At 42.5% G+C, this 24,052-nt stretch overlaps 1 protein-coding gene across 2 annotated transcripts in view; it reads left to right on the top strand.

Moving 5' to 3' along the window:
- Window positions 1-23,634, top strand: part of sel1l (SEL1L adaptor subunit of SYVN1 ubiquitin ligase) — a 49,901-nt gene extending 26,267 nt beyond the window's left edge. Inside the window, exons 14-21 of one of the 2 annotated variants that reach the window (XM_068038716.1) lie at window positions 376-438; window positions 7,301-7,388; window positions 8,353-8,501; window positions 14,725-14,890; window positions 16,545-16,619; window positions 17,714-17,886; window positions 19,181-19,309; window positions 21,206-23,634. In XM_068038716.1, the coding sequence (XP_067894817.1) occupies window positions 376-438; window positions 7,301-7,388; window positions 8,353-8,501; window positions 14,725-14,890; window positions 16,545-16,619; window positions 17,714-17,886; window positions 19,181-19,309; window positions 21,206-21,391 (1,029 nt within the window). In that variant the 3' untranslated portion in view covers window positions 21,392-23,634. The remainder of the gene's footprint in view (window positions 1-375; window positions 439-7,300; window positions 7,389-8,352; window positions 8,502-14,724; window positions 14,891-16,544; window positions 16,620-17,713; window positions 17,887-19,180; window positions 19,310-21,205) is intronic. The other variant, XM_068038717.1, reaches the window with a different exon arrangement.
- Window positions 23,635-24,052: the final 418 nt, after the last annotated feature.

Raw genomic sequence — 24,052 nt, 5'->3', positions numbered from 1 at the left:
AGCAATAGCCCTGTACATAGTGGAGTGCTAAGGGGGATGGAGAGGTGTGGTGTATCGCTGGAGATTCTATATCCAGTAATCTCATATCAAATCAATAGCTTGGTTTAGAGATTCTGAATGGTGGTTTCAGTGCTTGCTAGACTCCTAGTTGTTATATTGAATTTGGGTACACCTTTTTTCCATGAATTGGTGATCATACTGAATATCAGCAAGTCCACAAAAATTTGCAATTTCACTCGTCCAATTGCTGTATGCGTGTGACCGAGATTGGGTAATCTTGTGGAGAAAATCATCTCCACTTGTTTCACTCCACTGATCACATCTGAAGATTAAAAAACATTGTTTGGCAGCCACTGACTCTTTGTTAATTTTCAGGGTAATCCAGTTGGACAGAGTGGTCTTGGAATGGCTTACTTGTACGGAAAGGGTGTTCCAGTGGTGCGTATTACTGTTAGTTCATATCTGCTTGCTATGGCTACTTTGAGAGAATAATCTTGATCAGAGTGGGCAGGAGAGCCCAATTTTTGCATCAATTTTGCATTTGATCAGTTGGTTGTGAAGTCTTGACCCTATGGAGAGACTATTTGGCCCTCTAAGCTGAAGGAAGCTGCCAAAAAGCAAACTGGGAGAAGCTATGGGTTATGGCCTCCTGCTCTGTAAACAAGCAATCTACATGCTCAAATGTGCTTGATTTTCTACCCAAACAGCTGCCCAGTCAGTTGAGTATATACAATTTTTAAAAAAGAGGTCAACATATCAAAACTCCCTTAAAATTGCCTGTTCTGCTGAAAATCTCTAAACCCCAGAGAGACATCCTCCACAATTTGCATTTTTTTTAAATTGAGCTTGTTTTGGACTTGCCTTTCATGTGATTTTTTTTTTTATTGCCCTCTGTATGCCCACCAAGATTACCTCTTGAACGTAGAGAGCTTTATCTGTAACATTCTCAAACTTCTGATTTTGAAAAATCTTTGATCAAAATTTACTAAAAAATAAATAATGCAAGACTGCATAAGGAACTAGTTTTTAAATTTTAAAAAAAATGAAATAAACTAATTGAGTGATTGTAATGCCATACAGGAGGGGAAAGGCTTGGAATGGAATTGCCCTCAGTGCCAAAACCAACTGACTTTGATTCTGAATGAATGTTAATGATGCCCATCTCTTCCTTTTTGCCTCCATCTTTTAACCCCTCCACTGTTGTCAGACTCTGTTTGACATACAGCCTTAGACGAGCTGCAATTCCCTCAAGTTAAATATTGGAAAAACAGAAGCCACAAATTACGTTTCCTTGTCACAATTCCATCCTTTCTCATGCTCTGTCAGCTGAAGCACACTGTTTTTGGTCTCAGTATCCCATTTGATTCTGGGTTGAACTTCTGATCCTGTATCCTGTCTATCACAAAGACTGCCTTTGATTCACCTCTGTAACATTGCCTGTGTTTCCACTTATGCCTTAGCCTACCTCTTGCTGATGCACTCATCCATGCATTTAGTCATAAGAGCATAGAAGGAGGCCATTCCTCCCATCGAGTAAGTGCTGGCTGTCTAGAGCAATCCAATTAGTCCCAATTCCTGGCTCAATCCCCATAGCCCTGTATATTTGTTTGTTTCCCTTAGTGCACATCCAGTTTCCGTTTGAAATCATTCATCTCCATTTCCACAATCTTCATACGCAATGAGCTCCAGGTCATTACCACTAACTGCATATTTAAAAAGAAAGCTCTTACCCCTCGGTCCTTTTGTTTTCCCCCAGTCCTTGTACCATTCGCTAATGAGCATACGAATTAGGACCAGGAATAGGCCACTCGGCCCTTCGAGTCTGCTCCACCATTCAATAAGTTCATGGCTGAACTGATTACTCCACATTTCCACCTACCCCCAGTAACCTTCCAGCCCCTTGCTTATCAAGAATTTATCTCCCTCTGCCTTAAAAATATTCAAAGACACTGCTTCCACTGCCTTTTGAGGAAAAGAATGCCAAAGACTCAAGACCCTCTGAGAGAAAAAAATTCTCCTCATCTCTGTCTTAAATGGGCGACCACTTATTTTTAAACTGTGAGCCCTAGTTCTAGATTCTCCCACAAAGGGAAATGTCCTTTCCACATCTACTCTGTCAGAACCCCTCGGGGTTTCAATAATGGAAGCAGTTTTTCTTTGTTTACCTTATCCAAACCTGTCCTAGTCTTGTACACTGCTACCAAATCTCCCCTCAATCTCTTTTGTTCCAAGGAAAGCAGCTTCTCCAACCTAACATTCACATCCTTCCTGAAGTGTGGTGACCGGAACTGGATGCAGTACTCCAGTTGGGGCCTAACCAGAGCTTGATAAAGATGCAGCAGAACTTCCCTGCTTTTGTACTCCTACCACTATTTATGAAGCCCAAAATCCCATATGATTTGCTAACTACTCTCTCAATATGTCCTGCCACCTTCAAAGACACATGCACGTGAACCCATATGTCCCTCTGCCCCTGTGCACTCTTTAGAACTGCACCATTTAAGTCTGTATTGCTGCTCAATCCCTTTTGCCAAAATGCATCCCCTCACACTCTTTGTATTAATTTCCATCTGCCACTTGTCTGCCCATTCTGCTAGCCTATCTTATGTCCTGTTGCAGTATCATCCTTACTGTTTGCCGCACCTCCAAGTTTGGTATCGTCTGCAAATTTTGAAATTTTTCTGTGTTCCAATATCCAAGTCAATGGTCCTAGCACTAACTCTTGGGGCACATCACTGTCTACCATCCTCCAATCTGAAAAACAACCATTTAGCACAACTTGCTGTTTTCTGTCCTTAAGCTAATTTTTTTTAATCCAAGCTGGCACGGACCCTCCTATTCCATGAGCCTCAATTTTGTATTCCAGCCTTTTATGTGATACTTTGTCAAAGGCTTTCTTAAAATCCATATAGGCAACATCAATTACTTTCCCTTCGACTTTATCTGTTACTTCACCAAAAAAATCCAATCCGATTAGTCAAGCAAGATCTGCCTTTCACAAGTCAGTGCTGGCTATCCTTAATTAACTCAAACCTCTCCAACTGCCTGTTGACTTTCTCTTTTCCCCCCTCTCCTCCTCAAATATTTCTAAAACCTTACCCACCACAGATGTTAAACTGACCAGTCTGTCGTTACTAGGACTGTCCTTGCACCCTTTCTTGAATAAGGGTGCCACATATTAATGGAGATGAGGGAATCAAATGAGAAAAGAAGTGATAATTCAGAGAGAAGGTAGGAGAGTAAGGTAGCAATAAGGATGATAATCAGTGTACAAACTTGAATGCTCCAGCAGATAAGGCTAGAGGTTGTGAAAATAAGACAAATAAAGGCACTCTATTTGAATGCACACAGCATTCGCAACAAGGTAGATGAATTGACTGCTCAAATAGAAGTAAACAGGTCTGATCTAATTGCCATTACGGAGGCATGGCTGCAGGGTTATCAAGGCTGGGAACTGAATGTTCAAGGGTATTCAACATTTAAGAAGGATAGTCATAAAGGAAAGGTGGGGTAGCGGTGTTAATAAAGGATGAGATCACTACATTAGTGAGAGGGGACCTTGGATCAAAAGAGGAAGATGTAAATCGTGGGTAGAGCTGAAACAACCAGGGGCAGCAAACATTGGTAGGAGTTGTTAATGGGCAACCAAACAGTTGTGGTAATGTAGGGCACGCTTTAAATCAGGAAATTAGAGGTGCATGGACTGGGTAAACCTAATCATGACTAATGCTGTAGAGGACAAATTCCTGGAATGTATGCAAGATGGTTTGCTAGAACAATATGTTGAGAAACCAACCAGAGAACGGGCTATTTTAGATATGCTATTGTGCAATGAGAGAGGGCTGATCATCTTCTTGTGAAGGAGCCTTTAGGGAAGAGTGACCGTAATAGAATTTTACATTAAGTTTGCAAGTGATGTTATTCGATCCGAAACTTAAATCTAAACAAAAGAAACTACAAAGGTGTGAGGGGCAGGTTGTCTGGTGATTGGGAAACTACATTAAAAGGTATGACAATGGACAGGCAATTTAAAGAATTAATACATGGTTTACAAGAAATTTATATTGCTTTGAGGCACAATAAAAAGCAGGAAAAGTCATCCAACCAGGGCTAATGAGAAGATCTAAATACAATCTTTAACAACGGAAGAGGCAAAACATTTGCCAAAAAGGTAGTAAGCCTGAGGATTTTAGACTTTAGCAAAGGAGGACCAAGAAACTGATGAATAGAAAATTGAATATGAAAGTAAACCAGCAAGAAACATATAAAAATGGATTGTAAAAGCTTCTGTATGTATGTAAAAAAGAAAACATTAGCAAAGACAAATGTGGGCTCATTACAGGTAGCGACAGGGGAATTTATAATGGGGAATAAGGAAATGGCAGAAAAACTAAAATACTTTGGGCCTGTCTTCAGAGGAAGATACAGAAAACCTCCCGGAAATACTAAAGAACCAAAGGATTCGCGAGAATGAGGAACTGAAAGAAGTTAGTATTCGTTTTTTTAAAAAAAAAAGTAGTACTGGAGAAATTATGGGACTGAAGGTTGTTCCCTGAACCTGATCTACATCCCAGAGTGTTGAAAGAGGTGGCTGTAGAGATGGTGGATGTTTTGGTGATCATCTTCCAAAATTGTATCGATTCCGGAGTGGTTCCTGAAGGTTGGAAGGTAGCAAATGTAACCCCACTATTTTAAGAAAAGAGGGAGAGAGAAAATAGGCAACTACAGACCTGTTAGCTTGACCTCGGGAGTAGGGAAAATGCTAGAATCTGCTATAAAGGATGTATCAACTGGACGCTTCAAAAATGTGATTGGGCAGAGTCAACATGGATTTATGAAAGGGAAATCATGTTTGTCAAACCTGTTTTGTGAGGATGTAACTAGCAGAATAGATAAGGGGGAAACCAATGAATGTGGTGTATTTGGATTTTAGGAGGCTTTTGATGGGGTCCCACACAGGTTAGTAGGGATTGGGGATAATATACTGACATGGATTGAGAATTGGTTAACGGACAGAAAACAGTAGGAATAAACGGGTCATTCTCAGGCTGGCAATCTGATTAGTGGGGTACCTCAAGGATCAGTGCGTGGGCCCCAGCTATATCAATGATTTGGATATGGGGACCAAATGTAATATTTCCAAGTTTGCTGGTGACACAAAACTAGGTGGGAATGAGTTGTGAGGAGGATGCAAAGAAGCTTCAAGGGGACTTAGACATGCTAAGTGAGTGGGCAAGAACATAGCAGATAGAATTATAATGTGGAAAATGTGAAGTTATCCACTTTGGTAGGAAAAACAGAAATGCAAAGTATTTCTTAACTGGTGAGAGATTGGGAAGTGTTGATGTCCAAAGGGACCTGGGTGTCTTTGTTCATGAGTCACTGAAAGCTAACATGTAGGTGCAGCAAGCAATTAAGAAGGCAAATGGTATGTTGGTCTCTATTACAAGAAGATTTGAGTGCAGGAGTAAAGTCTTGCTGCAATTGTATAGAGCCTTGGTGAGACTGTACCTGGAGTATTAGTATACAGTTTTGGTCTCCTTACCTAAGCAAAGATATACTTCCATAGAGGGAGTACAATGAAGGTTCACCGACTGATCCCTGGGATGGTGAGATTGTCTTGTGAGGAGACTGGGCCTATAGTCTCTAGAGTTTAGAACAATGAGAGGTGATCTCATTGAAGCAAAAAAATTCTTACAGGGCTCGACAGGGTTGGGGCAGGAAGGATGTTTTCCCCTGACTGTGGGGTATAGGACCAGGAAAGAGCCTCAGAATAAGAGGTAGGCTTTTAGAACTGAGAGGAGGAATTTCTTCAGAGGGTGGCGAATCTTTGGAATTCCCTACCCCAGAGGGCTGTGGAGGCTCAGTCATTTGAGTATGTTCAAGACAGAGATTGATGGTTTCTAAATATTAAAGATATCGGGAGATAGTGCTGGAAAATGGCGTTGAGATAGAAGATCGCCATGATTTAGTTGAATGGCAGAGCTGGCTCGGGGAGCTGAATGGCCGACTCCTTCTATTTCCTATGTTGTCACACTCTAAGCTCCTGACTCCTTTTCCCCATCCTGATACGATTTATTTCAATACTCTCCTAGCCAGCCTTCCCACTTCCACCCTTTCATATTGATGTTTATTTCAAACTCTGCTGCCATAACCTATCCAGTGCTAAGTCACGTTTACCCATTAATTACCCTGTTCATTAATCTGCATTGGCTCCCAGGATGGCAATGCATTGTTTTTAATTGTCATCCCTGTGTTTAAAACCCTCCATGGCCTTGCTTTTTCCATAATCTCCAGTGCGACAACCCTCTAAGAACTTTGGGCTCTTCACCACACTGGTCACCACACCACCAATCAAATGCATCCACAATCTTCAAATTAGGAGCAGAAAATGTCGATGAAAATTCAATGAAAAATAAATTGTAAATTTAAACGAGCATTTAAAAAGGCTTCCTCTGGTTATATTTTTGACTGCGTTTACTGACAACGCAACCACTAGGTGGTGCTGCGCTGGCACATGCCCAATGCAGCCTGTTCCACTAAAACGTCTCAGTCTGTGACGTTCAGGCAGCTGCCAGGACTAAAGATGGAGCTGCTCAAATCACAAAAAGCAACTTAAACCCATGGCAGCGCACAATGGTTGGAGAGAGCGGACGGTGGGGGTGGAGTGTGGAGAGAGCAGGCGGGGGGTGGGGGGGGAATCAAGCGGGCGGGTTGTAGGGTGAGGAAGAGAGCGCACCCGCCGCCACCACCACCACCAAGGTCTTCAGCCGCTCACTCCCCGCGTTTCGCAATGACGTCATCTGCGCATGCACCAACCAGTCCTGGCAATGCGGAACGCAGCGCATGCGCAGAGAGCAGGAGCCGTTTGCGCATGTGCGCATCTTGGCCACAGTCTGACGTTAGCGGCTGGCTGCGTTGTCAAGACTCACTTTGTATTTTTTTAGCTGAGACATCCAGCCTGTGAAAAACAAATAGCACAAAATAACAAATTAATCTATAGTTTCAGAATGGAAGGTTGATCCACCATTTAAAAAAAAAAAATTGTGTATGTGTACATGCAAACTCCATCCTCATTTTCTGTTCGCAATTACACAGTAAATGTTTGGAATACACCTGAGCAATGTGATGGAGGCACAAACATGGGTAATGCAAACACGGTTGAGCACTATGTTGGGTGATTGCTGTGCTAAGTGGCTTTTCTCATCCTAATCTCATTTTTGTATTTTTGATGAAAACCTGGTATAGTACATGTGTGATTGAGTGGAAATGCAGGTTATCATTTTTCCTTCTTTAATAGAATCATGAATTGGCACTGAAGTACTTTCAGAAAGCTGCTGAACAGGGTTGGGTGGATGGACAGCTCCAGCTGGGTTCCATGTATTACAGTAAGCCATAGTTGCAAATCTTTACTATTTATACACATATCTAGAAGTTTCCTGATCTTCTATAATTGATATACAACTCATAGCTTGTTTTTATATTTAAAATATGACAGGACATAAATCACTTTTTCTCTTCTTCCTTCCCCCTGCTCTGCCCCTCACCAGCCCAGTATCTTGCTTTTTGTAACTTATCGAAGTATGACCCAACAAAAATTGATGCAATGTCTGCTATTGATGATTCAATGAATGAGAAGAATACAACAGCTTTATTATGAAGCTAGTGCTTTGAATATGCAGGGGGTGAAGGATATTGGAATTGATTTTTAACCCTCTTCATCTGTCCTTTCCTATTAGAATTGAGATCAACAAATGAAAATTATGGGCCGTGTTTTGAGCATTTGTCACTTATAATCTGAAAAGTTGCACTATCTTCAAGCAGTTGCAGTCTTTAATCATTTCTGCTTCAGTGTGCTTTTCAGATTAACAGTTGGAACTCTAAGCAATTAACCATTTTATCCAGGCTATGTATACATATGGCAGTTTTTTTTTTAAAGTCAAGGCTTTTCAATCGAAACCTTTTTGTTCTGCATTATTCAAGTTCTTGGCACAATTTCCAACAAGTAGTAGCTGCATTTTCTTTAACTACCTCCAGTGAGCAATCTGTAACTTAAATTGCTTGTTCTCCCCTATTCCCTTAAGACATTTAAACATGTCCAAGTGGCCATATATGAGGGTGAAATTCATCTTTGGACAGTAGCACAGAGGATAATAGCAAATCTGAAGCCCATTTTATGCTGTGCTCAGATAAAGAATCAGGCGGAGAGTAATTGAGCTGATTCGCTATCGCTGACTTTCCGTTACTACCCAAGATGAATTTCACCCCATTACTTTTTTTATTTGTAGCTCATCATTGAGGCTTAATTTTAATGAAGTATATTTTTATAGCAGTATCTTTTTGTTTTTGTAGATGGTGTAGGTGTGAAGAGAGATTACAAACAAGCCTTGAAGTATTTTAACCTCGCCTCACAAGGTGGACACATACTGGCTTTTTATAACTTAGCTCAAATGCATGCAATAGGCAGTGGTGTGATTCGATCTTGTCATACAGCTGTTGAGGTAAGAATTTATAACTGGAAATATTCTTGTGATTTTAAAAAGTCTGCATGTAAGCATTTAAAGTATAGCGAGAGTTATATGGTTATGAAAATTTAAGGTTACTATCAACATGATTATTTATGTTTGGGTTGCAAGTCTGCTGTGGTTATGTGACAGCACAGCTCTGATTCATAGGGCTCTGCTGCAATTGGTAGTATGCCACTAAATTACTATCTTCAGATTCTGTCACTGCAAGGAATCTAACTCCACACACATTGGGCTGGGTTTTGTTCCCAACCCGACCATCAGATTCTGTGGTGGGGGGGGCCGGAAAATAGGAGTGGCAGCGGCCGCCACGGAACCCGGCGCCAGGATTGTCGGGCCCAATCTTCCCGGCACTGGGGAAGCTCCTTGGCGGCCCTTCCGCCACTCTGCAACAGGACCGGACTTAGCATATTTAAATAACATAGTTGCATGAATTAAAATATAAACTGAAGCAAACTAACCTTCGTTTCCGATCCTTAGCGTGACCAGCTGCACTCGTGTGCGTCTTCACTTTCCCGTCCAGGGAAAGCTCACACCACGGAGGTGGGGATGGGGGCGCGGGGGAGGGGTGAACTCTGTTATGGTGTACTGTTTGCAGGGCTGGCAGCCTTTTTAAAAATGGGGCCAGCACCTGTTCCTTCAACAGGTGATGCTGTGAATATGTAAAATAGCCACCTGCCACATAATCACGGCTGCGGGAATACAAAATCTAGCCCATTGACTTTTTAAAATCTAACTCCTGCCACTACAGGTTTTTCGCTTTCTCTTTCTCCTATTTGAGTACCGTTCCACAAGTGGTAGAAGTCTTGTACTTTTTTTCTTTGTTCAAGTGACTCCTCTTCATGTGAGTCTTAACATTTGAGTTTTGGCAGACTTTGTTTGGCACAACTGAGTCCAATCTATAATAAAAAGCAAAATACTGCGGATGCTGGAAATCTGAAATAAAAACAAGAAATGCTGGAACCACTCAGCAGGTCTGGCAGCATCTGTGGAAAGAGAAGCAGAGTTAACGTTTGGGGTCAGTGACCCTTCTTCGGAACTGACAAATATTAGAAAAGTCACAGGTTATAAGCAAGTGAGGTGGGGGTGGGGCAAGAGATAACACAGGAGGTCTAGATTGGACCAGGCCACATAGTTGACCAAAAGGTCACGGAGCAAAGGCAAACAATATGTTAATGGTGTGTTGAAAGACAAAGCATTAGTACAGATTAGGTGTTAATACACTGAATATTGAACAACAGCAAGTGCAAACCTGAAAAAAAAACAGTGGATAAGCAAACTGAACAAACTAAGATGAAATGAAATAAATGCAAAAAACAAAGATGGTAAAAAATGTAAAAAAAAAGGAAGAAAAAATAACTAAAAATGAAAGTAAAATGGGGGGCTGTCATGCTCTGAAATTATTGAACTCAATGTTCAGTCCGGCAGGCTGTAGTGTGCCTAATCGGTAAATGAGATGCTGTTCCTCGAGCTTGCGTTGATGTTCACTGGAACACTGCAGCAATCCCAGGACAGAGATGTGAGCATGAGAGCAGGGGGGAGTGTTGAAATGGCAAGCAACCGGAAGCTCAGGGTCCTGCTTGCGGACTGAGCGGAGATGTTCCGCAAAGCGGTCACCCAGTCTGCGCTTGGTCTCCCCAATGTAGAGGAGACCACACTGTGAGCAGCGAATACAGTATACTACATTGAAAGAAGTACAAGTAAATTGCTGCTTCACCTGAAAGGAGTGTTTGGGGCCTGGGATAGTGAGGAGTGAGGAGGTAAATGGGCAGGTATTACACCTCCTGCGATTGCAGGGGAAGGTGCCATGGGACGGGGACGAGGTGGTGGGGGTAATGGAGGAGTGGACCAGGGTGTTGCGGAGGGAACGATCCCTTCGGAATGCTGACAGGGGAAGGGAGGGGAATATGCGAGTGGTAGTGGCATCACGCTGGAGGTGACGGAAATGGCGGAGGATGATCCTTTGGATATGGAGGCTGATGGGGTGAAAAGTGAGGACAAGGGGAACCCTGTCACAGTTCTGGGAGGGAGGGGAAGGGGTGAGGGTAGAGGTGCGGGGAATGGGCCGGACACGGTTGAGGGCCTTGTCAACCACAGTGGGGGGAAATCCTCGGTTGAGGAAAAAGGAGGTCATATCAGAAGCACCGTCATGGAAGGTAGCATCATCAGAGCAGATGCGTCGGAGACGGAGAAACTGGGAGAATGGAATGGAGTCCTTACAGGAGGTAGGGTGTGAAGAAGTGTAGTCGAGGTAGCTGTGGGAGTCGGTGGGCTTATAATGGATATTAGTTCCGAAGAAGGGTCACTGACCCCAAATGTTAACTCTGCTTCTCTTTCCACAGATGCTGCCAGACCTGCTGACTGGTTCCAGCATTTCTTGTTTTTATTTCAGATTTCCAGCATCCGCAGTATTTTGCTTTTATTTTAGTGTTTAATTCACTGCCACTTCTCTTCCAGGAATGCCTACCTTGAAGAAGTTCTGCTCTTCTCTCCGACGGGATTTTCATTTGTCTCTTTTACCTTGTTCACCTTCATTGCTTTCTATTTCCCTCCTGGTGTTTGATAAGGTATCTACCAAAACTCGTTTTCACAGCCACATCTCCTTCCTCAGTGACTGTCTCCGGCTCCGACTTATTCCACGTGGATTCCAACTGCAGTTTCACCCATCATGCTTTGAAACCACCCAGGATCATAGGTATCTCCGAGAAATACAAAGTTTCTCGGACTGCTACTCGCCGCATCCTGAGATCCACACTCAGTGCTATGCACCGCCACAAGCATACACTGGACCTCTCTCTTCAGCAGCCCCGCCTCACCTTATCTCAAAGCTGTTCTACTCCGCAGTTTCATTTCATCTTTCGTCTCATCCGACGCATTAACAAAAAACTTTTTTTCTTCCTTTCAGGTGTTAAGGAGCGCAAGCTCCAGCAGCTGATGGGGACTAATGCCCCTCCAGATCCTCCTTCCGCTTCACTTCCCTCTGACCCCACCCCTTCTGATCTGACCCCTTGCCGTGTATTCACTATACCCTCTGACCTCCCCCTCTCTGATGCTGAGCGTTCTGTACTCAGCAAAGGTCTCCGTTTTATCCCCTTACGCCCCCACCTCAATGAATTTCGCGCTTGACATGACGTTGAGCTCTTCTTCCTCCGCCTCCAGGCTCACTTCTTTGACCAAGAGTCCTCCCCCCGACCAGCAGACCCATTCACCCGCCTCCAGCATTCTCCCTCTACCTGGACCCCTCCACCTGGCCTCCTACCCGCTCTTGATCTCTTCATTGAAAACTATCAGCGAGACATTGGTCATCTCAATTTCTCTGCCCCCCTCACTCACTCTAACCTGTCCCCCTCTGAACTTGAGGCACTCGTTCTCTCAGGTCTAACCCCGACATGGTCATCAAACCTGCAGACAAGGGGGTGCTGTTGTCGTATGGCGTACCGACCTCTACCTTGCAGAAGCTCAATGCCAACTCACGGACACTTCTTCCTACCTCCCTCTGGACCATGACCCCACCACCGAACATCAAGCCACCATCCAAAGGACTGTCACTGACCTCATCTCCTCTGGAGATCTTCCCTCTACAGCTTCCAACCTCATAGTCCCACAACCCCGGATAGCCCGCTTCTACCTCCTTCCCAAAATCCACAAACGGGACTGTCGCGGCAGACCCATTGTGTCAGCCTGCTCCTGCCCCACTGAACTTATTTCTTTCTATCTTGACTCTATCTTTTCTCCGCTGGTCCAGTCTCTTCCCACCTACATCCGTGACTCTTCTGACGCCCTACGTCATTTTGACATTTTCCAGTTTCCTGGTCCCAACCGCCGCCTCTTCACTATGGACGTCCAATCGCTCTACACCTCCATCCCCCACCAGGATGGCTTGAGGGCTCTCCGCTTCTTCCTGGAACAGAGGCCCAACCAGTCCCCATCCACCACCACCCTCCTCCGCCTGGCTGAACTTGTTCTCACATTGAACAACTTCTCCTTCAACTCCACGCACTTCCTTCAAGTAAAAGGTGTCGCAATGGGTACCCGCATGGGTCCTAGTTATGCCTGTCTTTTTGTGGGATATGTCGAGCATTCTTTGTTCCAGTCCTACTCAGGCCCCCTCCCCCAACTCTTTTTCCGGTACATTGATGACTGTATCGGTGCCGTTTCCTGCTCCCGCCCCGAACTCGAAAACTTTATCAACTTTGCTTCCAATTTCCACCCTTCTCTCATCTTTACATGGTCCATCTCTGACACTTCCCTTCCCTTCCTCGACTTCTCTGTCTCCATCTCTGGGGATAGGTTGTCTACTAATATCCATTATAAGCCCACCGACTCCCACAGCTACCTCGACTACACTTCTTCACACCCTACCTCCTGTAAGGACTCCATTCCATTCTCCCAGTTTCTCCGTCTCCGACGCATCTGCTCTGATGATGCTACCTTCCATGACGGTGTTTCTGATATGACCTTTTTCCTCAACCGAGGATTTCCCCCCACTGTGGTTGACCGGGCCCTCAACCGTGTCTGGCCCATTCCCCGCACCTCTACCCTCACCCCTTCCCCTCCCTCCCAGAACTGTGACAGGGTTCCCCTTGTCCTCACTTTTCACCCCATCAGCCTCCATATCCAAAGGATCATCCTCCGCCATTTCCGCCACCTCCAGCGTGATGCCACTACCAGTCGCATATTCCCCTCCCTTCCCCTGTCAGCATTCCGAAGGGATCGTTCCCTCCGCGACACCCTGGTCCACTCCTCCATTACCCCCACCACCTCGTCCCCATCCCATGGCACCTTCCCCCTGCAATCACAGGAGGTGTAATACCTGCCCATTTACCTCCTCACTCCTCACTATCCCAGGCCCCAAACACTCCTTTCAGGTGAAGCAGCGATTTACTTGTACTTCTTTCAATGTAGTATACTGTATTCGCTGCTCACAGTGTGGTCTCCTCTACATTGGGGTGACCAAGCGCAGACTGGGTGACCGCTTTGCGGAACATCTCCACTCAGTCCGCAAGCAGGACCCTGAGCTTCCGGTTGCTTGCCATTTCAACACTCCCCCCTGCTCTCATGCTCACATCTCTGTCCTGGGATTGCTGCAGTGTTCCAGTGAACATCAACGCAAGCTCGAGGAACAGCATCTCATTTACCGATTAGGCACACTACAGCCTGCCGGACTGAACATTGAGTTCAATAATTTCAGAGCATGACAGCCCCCCATTTTACTTTCATTTTTAGTTATTTTTTCTTTTTTTTTTTTACATTCTTTTTTACATTTTTTACCATCTTTTGTTTTTTGCATTTATTTCATTTCATCTTAGTTTGTTCAGTTTGCTTATCCACTGTTTTTTTTTCAGGTTTGCACTTGCTGCTGTTCAATATTCAGTGTATTAATACCTAATCTGTACTAATGCTTTGTCTTTCAACACACCATTAACATATTGTTTGCCTTTGCTCCGTGACCTTTTGGTCAACTATGTGGCCTGGTCCAATCTAGACCTCCTTTGTTATCTCTTGCCCCACCCCCACCTCACTTGTTTATAACCTGTGACTTTTCTAATATTTGTCAGTTCCGAAGAAGGGTCACTGACCCCAAACGTTAACTCTGCTTCTCTTTCCACAGATGCTGCCAGACCTGCTGAGTGGTTCCAGCATTTCTTGTTTTTATTTGAGTCCAATCTATTCTTGGTGGCTCTGTACTTTCCACTTCTTCTGGTCAATGGATTATGACCAAGTGCAGGATCTCTGCTTTCTTTCCCAGCTTAAATGCTGAGGTCAATTGTACCACCTCAACATCTGGTATGAGTGAAAACATCTAACTTGGCACTGGCTGAGAATTGAACCTGAAACCTTGTGGTCTGAATTTTATTTGTGGTTAAACAACTGAGTTACTGAAGAAATTTTAAAGTGTAAAATGGCATGAACAGCAGTCGTCATGCTGTTGTGTATCTACAGTTAGCATTGCATTTTGAGTTCTTGAAATGGTAAATTATTCCGTTGAATTTATACATAAACCCAAATATTAAACATGATGTCAGAGAGTAATTGTTAAATCTTTGTTCTGGGTTGCCTCTCACCAGTTCTTAAAAGCAACAAAGACTGAAGCAATTGTAAGAGTACAGATCTTTTTTTAAAAAGATTGTATCAATTTGATTTTTTCTGTTTTGAGTTTGCATTGACTAACTTTCTGAAACATTTTCTACCTTTGCAGTTATTTAAAAATGTCTGTGAGCGAGGTCGCTGGTCAGAGCGGCTAATGTCTGCGTACAACAGCTATAAGGAGGGAGACACTGATTCTGCATTGGTACAGTACTTGTTGTTGGCTGAACAAGGCTACGAGGTGGCCCAGAGCAATGCTGCATTCATTCTGGATCAAAGTGAGAACAAAGCCCAGTCTAGCAGTGTTTCAGCTGCCTACTTCAAACTTTTGTTCGTGTTTCTGAAACGTACTGGCTGGAATTTTACGTGCCTGCCCCCCCCCCCCACCCCCCCACCTCCCCTCCACTCCACAGGAGCGGTCTGGTGGTGGGAGTGACCATAAAATTGAGTGGGAGGTGGGGGGGCCATTTCTGATGCCTTCCCACCCCCGCTGCAATTTTACGAGAGGCGGCAGCGAGAAACTCCTGTCTGCCTCAGGCCAATCAAGGCCCTTATGTGGCCCATTAACTGCCTCTTAAGGGCCCCCTCCCACCGCTGCTGGTATTTTCCAAGTGGCGAACAAGCAGATCAGACCCCGAGAATACCGCCAGGTAAAACTTGGCAAGGCCTCCTTTCAGGCTGGTTGGGCGGGCTCTCCTGTTCGAGCACCCTGTGCCCCACAGAGGACTGCTCCTGAAGCTCCATCTGCCCCTGCCCACTTCCTCTTGCTTTGCCGGGGCCCAGCAAGGCCCCAAAAACTTGACTGTCTTCCAGGGCCGTTGTCCCCCTTGTTGCTGTGGCTGGGTTGCAGTCCCAGCAGTGGCCACCGCTCTGTGGTGCTGCTGGCCCGCTGATTAGCCGGCAGCTCCATTCGGCGGGACTTCCTGCCTCGAGAGGTGGAAGCCCTGGCCAAAGCCAATTAAGGGCTTGGGAAGTGTAAAATCCCGGTGTGGCTCTCCAGGCGCGGTGAAGGCGGGCTCGACCCCAACATTTTGGTCGGTGGTGGGCCATCCCGCCCAATGTAAAATTCCGGCCACCAATTTTTAATTAGTCCTAATCTGTGATCTGTCACTTGTCTGCGAAATGTACTGCAAAACAGGTGGCCCGCATGGATTTAAAGCAGGAAGAAGTCACATTTTTGGTATATCAGGCAGCATCTGTGAAGAGAGAAGCAGAGTTGACATTTCAGGTCTGATCAAAAGGTCACAGACCTGAAATGTTAACTCTGCTTCTCTCTCCACAGATGTTGTCTGACCTGCTGAGTATTTCCAGCACTTTCTGTTTTTATTTCAGATTTCCAGCATCTGCAGTATTTTGCTTTTATTACATTTTTAGTACTCTACTATCTGCTGAGATCAGCAAACTAACTTAGATTTAATTCAAAGGAATCAATGCTGCTGTGCCACAAAGTGGTGGTGAGGCTGTCAATAACTGACTTTTGCAAGCTGATAATTGGCATCAGCAAACTTTGGTAAATGTAATGGCCACAGATATTGAATTAGTTGCAATCTCACTTCAGAAAAAAAACTTGTTCGGAGTTGCGAAATATTGTGCACAGGAATTTAAAATTGTATAAAAATGTTTCACGGTCCTAGGTATTGAAAGAGTGCATTGATAACTCATATTCATTGTAGAATTATTTGTTTGTTACTTGATTAAATGTATTTGCAGTACGGTTAGGTGAGTTAATGGTGGAAATTACTTTATTGAAAAGAGGATTTTGGAAATCAAGATCAAATGAGTCCATATTACTGAGTTTAAATGGTTCATTGGTCAGTTATGAAAAGAATGTCTTGCAGAAGTTTAAGTATGTACTTGTTGGACAAAGCTCCTGGAAGATCAGTAACAGAACCAGTAAATCCTTCACTTGCATTCATTTTATTCTAATTGCAGAGGAAGCTAAAATTTTTGGTGAGAATGAGACTTATCCACGAGCCCTATTACACTGGAATAGAGCGGCAGCACAAGGTGAGGTTCCAAGACCAATAAAGCGAAATAGCACTGCACTGAGATTCATGGAGCCAGCTTATTACAGTTGATTTTGCTTGTTAAATGCTAGTGGAAGAGAGAAAAGGGACATTGGTGCATATCCTTGATTTTTAAGCAGTTGCTTGTCATTCAAAGTATCTGGATATGTCCCATCTACTGTGCTGTTTGCACACATTTTAGAATGCAAATTCAATACCCGAGCCACAGTATAGGGTGACTTCTGCAAATGCTTCAATACATGATGTGCACCTTTTTTTTTGGAAGGTGGCTGTGAAGTAGCACTGCAAAAATCCTGTAACTGGGGAGACTTTTTATGCAAAATCTAAATGTACATTTTTCAAGATTTCAGCTCATTGGTTTGATAAAAGTAGGTCTTGTATGAAATGATACTTATAGCAATCAGTCTGGAACTTTGCTTTACAAGCCATAATTATATTTTAAAACACACAAATTTAGCAGTTGATTTTAGCCTCTTCAGTGCAGTCGTGAGCGGATGTTGCATTGCTGAGGCGCCTTCTTTCAGATGGCCCTTTCTTCTGATCCCACTTTTTTTTTTCTCCCATTTTTATTTGCAGATAGTGACGTCAATTTAAAATGTTCCTGAAAAACTTTTATTCATCCGTTATAAACTGCTTAAAAAATCAAGCCAACATGTTTAAAAAATATAATGCCTTGAACTATAGTTCTGTGCTGATTCTAATTTAGTTAATACAGAAGTATTGTTCAAAAATTAAGGAAAACAACAAAATCCCTTTTCTCTCAGCTTGGTTAAAAGAAATGTTCTAAGTAATCATAATGGGGACCAGAACCAGATGATTCAGAAGAGTGAACTGAAGAGATGCTGCCATCTAGACGACTGAATGGGAAATTGCAATAGAAAATTCTGCATTTCTAAATATGAATATAAATTCAGCATACTAGAAGCATCATTATGTTCCGATGACTGTTGTGGCATCATTAATTATTTTCCTGAAGAGACTGGCATTAATAACACCCATGTGAGGGAAATAGAATTGCTATCCATAATGAAGGTCATAAAGTTCTGTAAATATTTAATTTTTTTTTTATTTTAGGTTATACTGTTGCAAGAATCAAACTTGGAGATTATCATTTCTATGGTTATGGCACGGACATTGATTATGAAACCGCCGTAATTCATTATAGACTCGCTTCTGAGCAACAGCACAGTGCCCAGGCCATGTTTAACCTGGGCTACATGCATGAAAAGGGTTTGGGCATTAAACAGGTATGTCTTAGAAAGTACAACGGACATTATTTTCAAACACGCTTGTGTGGTTTTTTTTTAAACTAAACGAAATACTGACTGTCCTTTTGAGTCTCTGCTGTCTTTGCCAAGGTCCAATAGCTGCTTTGGATGCACCAATTGCATGCTATTTTAATCACTGCTGTTGGTCTGCCAGTGTAGTTTCCTATCCATATAACTAATATTGTAATGAGCCTGAGGGTTGGTTGTCTGTCATGTGACCAAGTTTCTATTTGTATAGAGCCTTTAATGTAATAAAATGTTTCAAAGGGGCATTATAAAACAAAATATGACAGCCCTGTAAGGAAATATTGGGGCAGATGACCAAAAGCTTGGTCAGAAGTAGGTTTTGGGGAGTGTCTTTAAAGGAGGAAAGCGAGGTGGAGAGATGGAAAGCTTAGGGAGGGAATTCCAGAGCTTGGGGCCTGGGCACCTGAAGGCATGGCCACCAATGGTGGAGCAATTAAATCGGATGCTCAAGAGGCCAGAATTAGATGAGCACAGATATCTGATTGTGGTGCTTCATTAATCTTTGGTTTATTTTCCTGTTAGAATTATTTTTTTCACTATTTTTGCCATGGAGTGCCTTCTCTTGCATTGGTTGAAACTAATGACAGTTGCGCTCTGAAGGGATATTTTTAGTATCATGTTTTATAGTGAAGGGCAATAAATTTCATTTTAGTACTAAATTGTGACAGCAGGTGTTCTCGAATTCCGACATCATGAAACTTTTGATTCCACTGTTTTATTTAGGGTGTCTCTATTCTGCAGCTTCTGTGTTTTATTTTGTTACAATGCAGAGTTAGTGCAAACCCTGGAAATAAAGATTGAGAATTGTTGTCTGAAGTTTGAGATTACTGTAGGAAGCTGGCTCTTACCTGTTTAGTTTCACTACACAAAATGTAACTACAGTGCAATTTCAAAACCTGGTTATTAAAAATTGTTCCTGGCGCTTTTATGCCTTCCTGTATTGCATTTAAATGCTGAAGGGGTGTCCAATTCTAAACATGTTAACCTTTTAACCAAAGGAGAGTTATTTGCTATGTATCTATGTAACCATGCATATATACAAATGCATTTATTTTAGGCAGAGGAATTGTGTTTCTAGCCAGGTGGTAGTATAAAGAGGATATTGCCTAGCTGGAACTAGTCTTGTACTGATACTGCAGAATCTGTACAGCATCAATATGCTACAGTATTTTTGGTAATTAAAGTAATGTGTAGTTGACCATTTATATTCTAATGGAAAATGTTTACTATTGCTTTTTGTTCAAAGGATATCTATCTTGCAAAGAGATTTTATGATATGGCTGCAGAGACTAGTCCTGATGCTCAAGTCCCTGTCTTCCTAGCACTTTGTAAACTAGGCATGATGTATTCACTGGACTACCTGAGTGAAACCAAAGTAAGTAACCACATGAATGAAATAGTGTGAGGAGCTTTTATTAATAAAATCTTTTTCTTGGTGTCCTTTTCCCCATACAATTTATCCTTTGCATACAGGGAATCTTGCGCTGCCATCTCTGATTAAAAAATCAGAAGTAATTTTTAGGGCAGAATTTTTCTTTACTCGCCGCCCCCCCCCCCCCCCCCCCCCGCCCCTTCCTGTGCTTCAGGATTAAATAGAGGTTCCAAGCCCGCAAGACCTTCACGTGGTTATCCCCAGAGGCAGCATGTTAATTGGCCACTCCAAGCTTGCCACCCAATTAAGGATAGCGGGTGGTCTCCCAATACTACTGCCAGCAATCAGAGCAGGAGAGGTGGGCATAGCTAATGCAGGTAGGAGATTGAGGTGCCCTTGGAAGGGTAAGTTTAAAATTTGGAGAGGCCAAGCAAGCAGGCCACTTGGATCAGATGGGGACGTCCCTCTGGATGGCTAGTGGGGGCTGTCTTTCCTGTCCATGGGTTTCTGGCAGGGAAACTTTGGGTTATGGCACCCTCCACACCAGGCTGCCTCCATTAAGCTGGCAGCCTCCCCACGTGGCAGGGGAACTGCCCTGCTGCCAGCAAGCTGGTAATCATCCCTAATTGTAACAAATTTGCTAATAGGCTCCCCATTTGTGGTCAGCGGGCAGCTGATCAGTCTTCCTGCCTACCATTGGGAGCAGAAATGCGTTAGAGAGCCATTCCAACCTGGCCCCCACCCTTTCCCTCCAGCCTCCAAACCTACCACCCTGGGGCTGGGAAAATTCTGCTATTAGTATCTTGTTAAAAATCTTGGAAGTGTAATGAAATAACCTATGTGCTAAATTTGCCTGATGTATATTCATAGTCAGGAAACTTTCCTTCGTCAGTGTTGAATGATGGTCCATATTTCCAACACATGCTGGGAAAATCACTCCCCCATAGTGTGGAACCCAATTTTTGTAGACTGATGTCAACGTAACTGGAAAAAAAATCTTCAGTCTGTTCAAAATGTTTCTATTTCCTTCCGAACCACCACCACCCCACCCCCCACCACCCCACAATAAAATCTAATCAAAAATATAGAGGCAGTAATATCCATCAAAGCTTTTCTTGAGCTGTTTTGACATTTTAATGGGTAGTTTTTTGTACACAAAGGCAGTGGGGAGCTTTGCCTGCAGGAGCACATTATAAAATTCTTGGCAGTGAACCACTGTTGTGTAGTTGGGGAACATGACCTCCTTTTAATCTCTCTGGTCCCACTCCCCCAAGTATAAAGAGTTGAACTCGCTTGATTTCTCATTTTTTAAATTTCTTTCCCCCCACCTCAGCGATCATACTTTTCCTCTTGGGGCTTCTGCAGTGGGATCAGTTACAGGAAGGAATCCTCTCCCCAACAGAGAGCCTGAAAATTGCTTCACAGCTTTGCTCAGAGGGTAGTGAATCTTTGGAATTCTCTACCCTAGAGACCTATGAATGCTCACTGAGTATATTCAAGAGTGAGATTGATAGGTTTTTGGTCAGTAAGGCCATGTGGCATACTCCTGCTATTTCTTGTATTTAAGCTCAAAATATTTCTGCCAGAAACCTGATTTACTACAATTGGGTGGGTTCAGATAAATTTCCTGGTTGCTTCTAAAGTTGTATGCTTCACTATTGTAACCAGAGGCTTATTAAAGTAGGAAAAATCCTACTCCAAGGTTTCCACACTACCCAAACTAGCAGTAACCTGTTTTGCTTCACATTACTGTGAATTGGAGAAAGTTACGAGCATGCAAAAGTGGGGAAAAATTATGCAATTTTTGTTGGGACTTGATGTTTGTACAGCTAGAGATTTAGTTGGACACCAATGCAATTTTTTTTGTATGAACAGCACTGTACTCTTGCTTTCTTGCAGTTCCGAGAGTTGTGGATGCAGATTGACTTGGACATGCTGCTGGGCCCTGAGTGGGATCTTTACCTCATGACAATACTTGCTCTGCTATTGGGTACTGTGATTGCTTACAGGCAAAGACAGCAGCAGCAGCCTGAACTGCGGGTACCAGGCCCCCAGCAGCCAGAACCTCAACATGAGCAACAATAGCAAAGATGCAGTTGGTGCAGGTGTCTTTTTTTTTTTTTCTTCCCACTCTCTTGCCCCCTGCAAACTGTTCATGCAACAAGAAAAAGTTGAACCCTTGACTCGTATGAAGTGCACACTTTCTGAATAAAACGAGGCCTATTTTCAGGCTACTGAGTTTTTAAGCTATTTTGATCAGCATCAGAAGAATAGTTTTATATGAAGTCTACAAAAAACTTCTAGTCTTTGGAACTTTAAGAAAACACTGTTGATTTACTTGGCATTTTCCAGCAGTTTATGGATTAAATTTATCTGTTTTGAGCATACAGCTGATTTGTTTTTCATTTGAAGATTTACATATTTAATGAACCCTACTGAATCCTGTAAGAGGGTTATTCTTCTAGAAATGTGCCACTACACAAGAACAATATTGCACGGCCACATAATGAAGCACTGCAGATCTTTGCCAGTACTTCAGCTCGTCTATGAAGAAATTAAATAACTTTTTTTTTTCTCTTTGGTGAATTTGTCAACCAACTGACCGAGTTTTGAAAAGACTGCTGCATCTGACAGCCTTATGTCCTTGTGGTGCTTTATTGGATACATTTGTAGGAAGGTGGGTTTTTATTTATTCAACTGTGGGAAAAAGTTTGAGGAGAGTTGATAAGTACAATAATGCCTATAAATCTATTTCCAGATTTACTTTGCAAATCTGGGAGCAGTTACCTAATTAAAAGGAAAATGTTTCAAAATAAAAGTTGACATTCTATAGATTACTTCAATTCCTCATAGAAAAGGGATTCTCATGATATTACTTTTAGTTATTGTCAATTTAACTTGCGTGAATTTGATCTTTATGAAGCAGAGATCAAAAAAATCCTGAAACTAGCATGGATTTTTTTTTGAGTGAACCATTTTGTTGTAGTCTGATGGGGACTTTTTTGGTTAGAATAATTAAATGTGCAGAACCAAAGCTGAAAAAAGCCAGCTGTCGGTTTGGCCTTGACAAAGTTGATCATATTAATAGCTGGAAGTAGAAATGTACTTCTGTTTATGATTTAACAGGTGACAATATGTTTGCAGTGGGCTTTCTTGGAGCCTGTCTAGCTGAGTGTGCTGGCACTGGCGTTTAATGATGGATTTGAATGATTAGTAATGGCAGAGTAGAAGGTGGAATTACAGCTTGGCTTATGATGGTGAGACACTATTAAGGCACAGATATGGCAGAGGTGGGGGGTGGGAGATGGTGGGGGCTCTACCTCAATTTAGGCAGTTAATGGAAATATGATTGTCTAGTCAAAAGACTAAAGCGAGCTCTACTAAAAACTTTTTTTTTTCCAGGAGAGCAACAGCTTACAATGGCGGCACTTTGTTTTCGGGACTATAGCTTGATTTTGAAAGTATGCGTCCCTTTTAAAACTGCCATTGGGGTTCTTGGCTGTATTGTAAATGTACTATATTGTAAATGCAATAAGGAGCTGTGTAAAATTGTTTAAAAATGTTAATAAGGTGTACAGACTTTTTTAATGTATGGTAACCTTTTGTGAATTTAAAATTCTAGCCCACTTAGCCAAAAAACTGTATATTTGTGCTTAAGTTTTAATAAAGTGTCCAGTTGCTGTAGACTTTTTTTTTTTTTCTGCATTCATTTAAATAATGTTCTAGGTGCACTCCAGACATCATGGTATCAGGAGTGCTAAAAAGCAGACTATAATCGAAGATGACATTCTAAGGGAAGAGTCAACCATTTTGCCTTTAAGAGAACAAGAAGCTTAAAATTTCAAATGAGAAGTCGTCCCTTGGTCAATGGCTCCTAGCCTTTCCACAACTCGTGTGGAATCTACCAGGGCAATGGCACGCTACCAGATCCATTTTAATCCTTGAGCAATGAGCTCCAAAACTGCTGCATCCAAATAAACTTGGAAAAACAAGGAACAAAGTTGCCTTTTGTTACATTTCAGCAATGAGATATGAGCTTATGAGATATTTCTGAACTTTTTATATCTACAGATCTTTACTCAATTTATCAAGCTTGAATCTTAAAATAGAGGTCACTGCAATTACCTCAATTATATTTATATTTCCATACTTGTGGTTGTTCTTTAACTTGAGAATTTTCATTTGGGAACTAGAATAAATGTAAAATAAATTCTAAGAGTCACCCAGGTTTTCAAGTAAAATCAAGTAATATGTAAGCAACTTTAATACAGTGGGTTTTACAAGCCTGTGCTGTCTCCTACTCACTTTAATAAAATTAGTTGCCTTGTTTATGCTGTCCATGAGTGGCCATCATTTCAAAGTTGCCCACCTGGAAGTGGAAAAACTAGATTTATAAAATCACAGCTATTAGAGGATTACGTAACTACGATATTGTTTGTTTTCTATCCACAATAGACTGGGATAAATGTTTTTGTATAGAATTTTAAAGTACGATTACTTAAATTTTGCACTATATACTGTCTTTATTGATTTACAGCAGTTGTACTAGGCATTTACCATGGAACCTATTTCCATTTTCACGTGGAGGCAACTAGAGCTGTTAAAAAGCTAAGCTGTGGACATTGTCCCAATTATACTGTCATAAGGATTTTTAATAAAATGAGTTCAGCATTTAAGGCCGGATTTGTGTCATTTAAACAATGAAAATAATGAGTATTACTGGGGAAGAAAAAGACATACTGTCGA

The sequence above is a fragment of the Heterodontus francisci genome, chromosome 9, assembly GCF_036365525.1.
Source record: "Heterodontus francisci isolate sHetFra1 chromosome 9, sHetFra1.hap1, whole genome shotgun sequence".
Lineage (NCBI taxonomy): Eukaryota > Metazoa > Chordata > Chondrichthyes > Heterodontiformes > Heterodontidae > Heterodontus > Heterodontus francisci.
The sequence above is the reverse complement of the archived record's forward strand: the minus strand, read 5'-3'. Positions and strand labels throughout refer to the sequence as shown.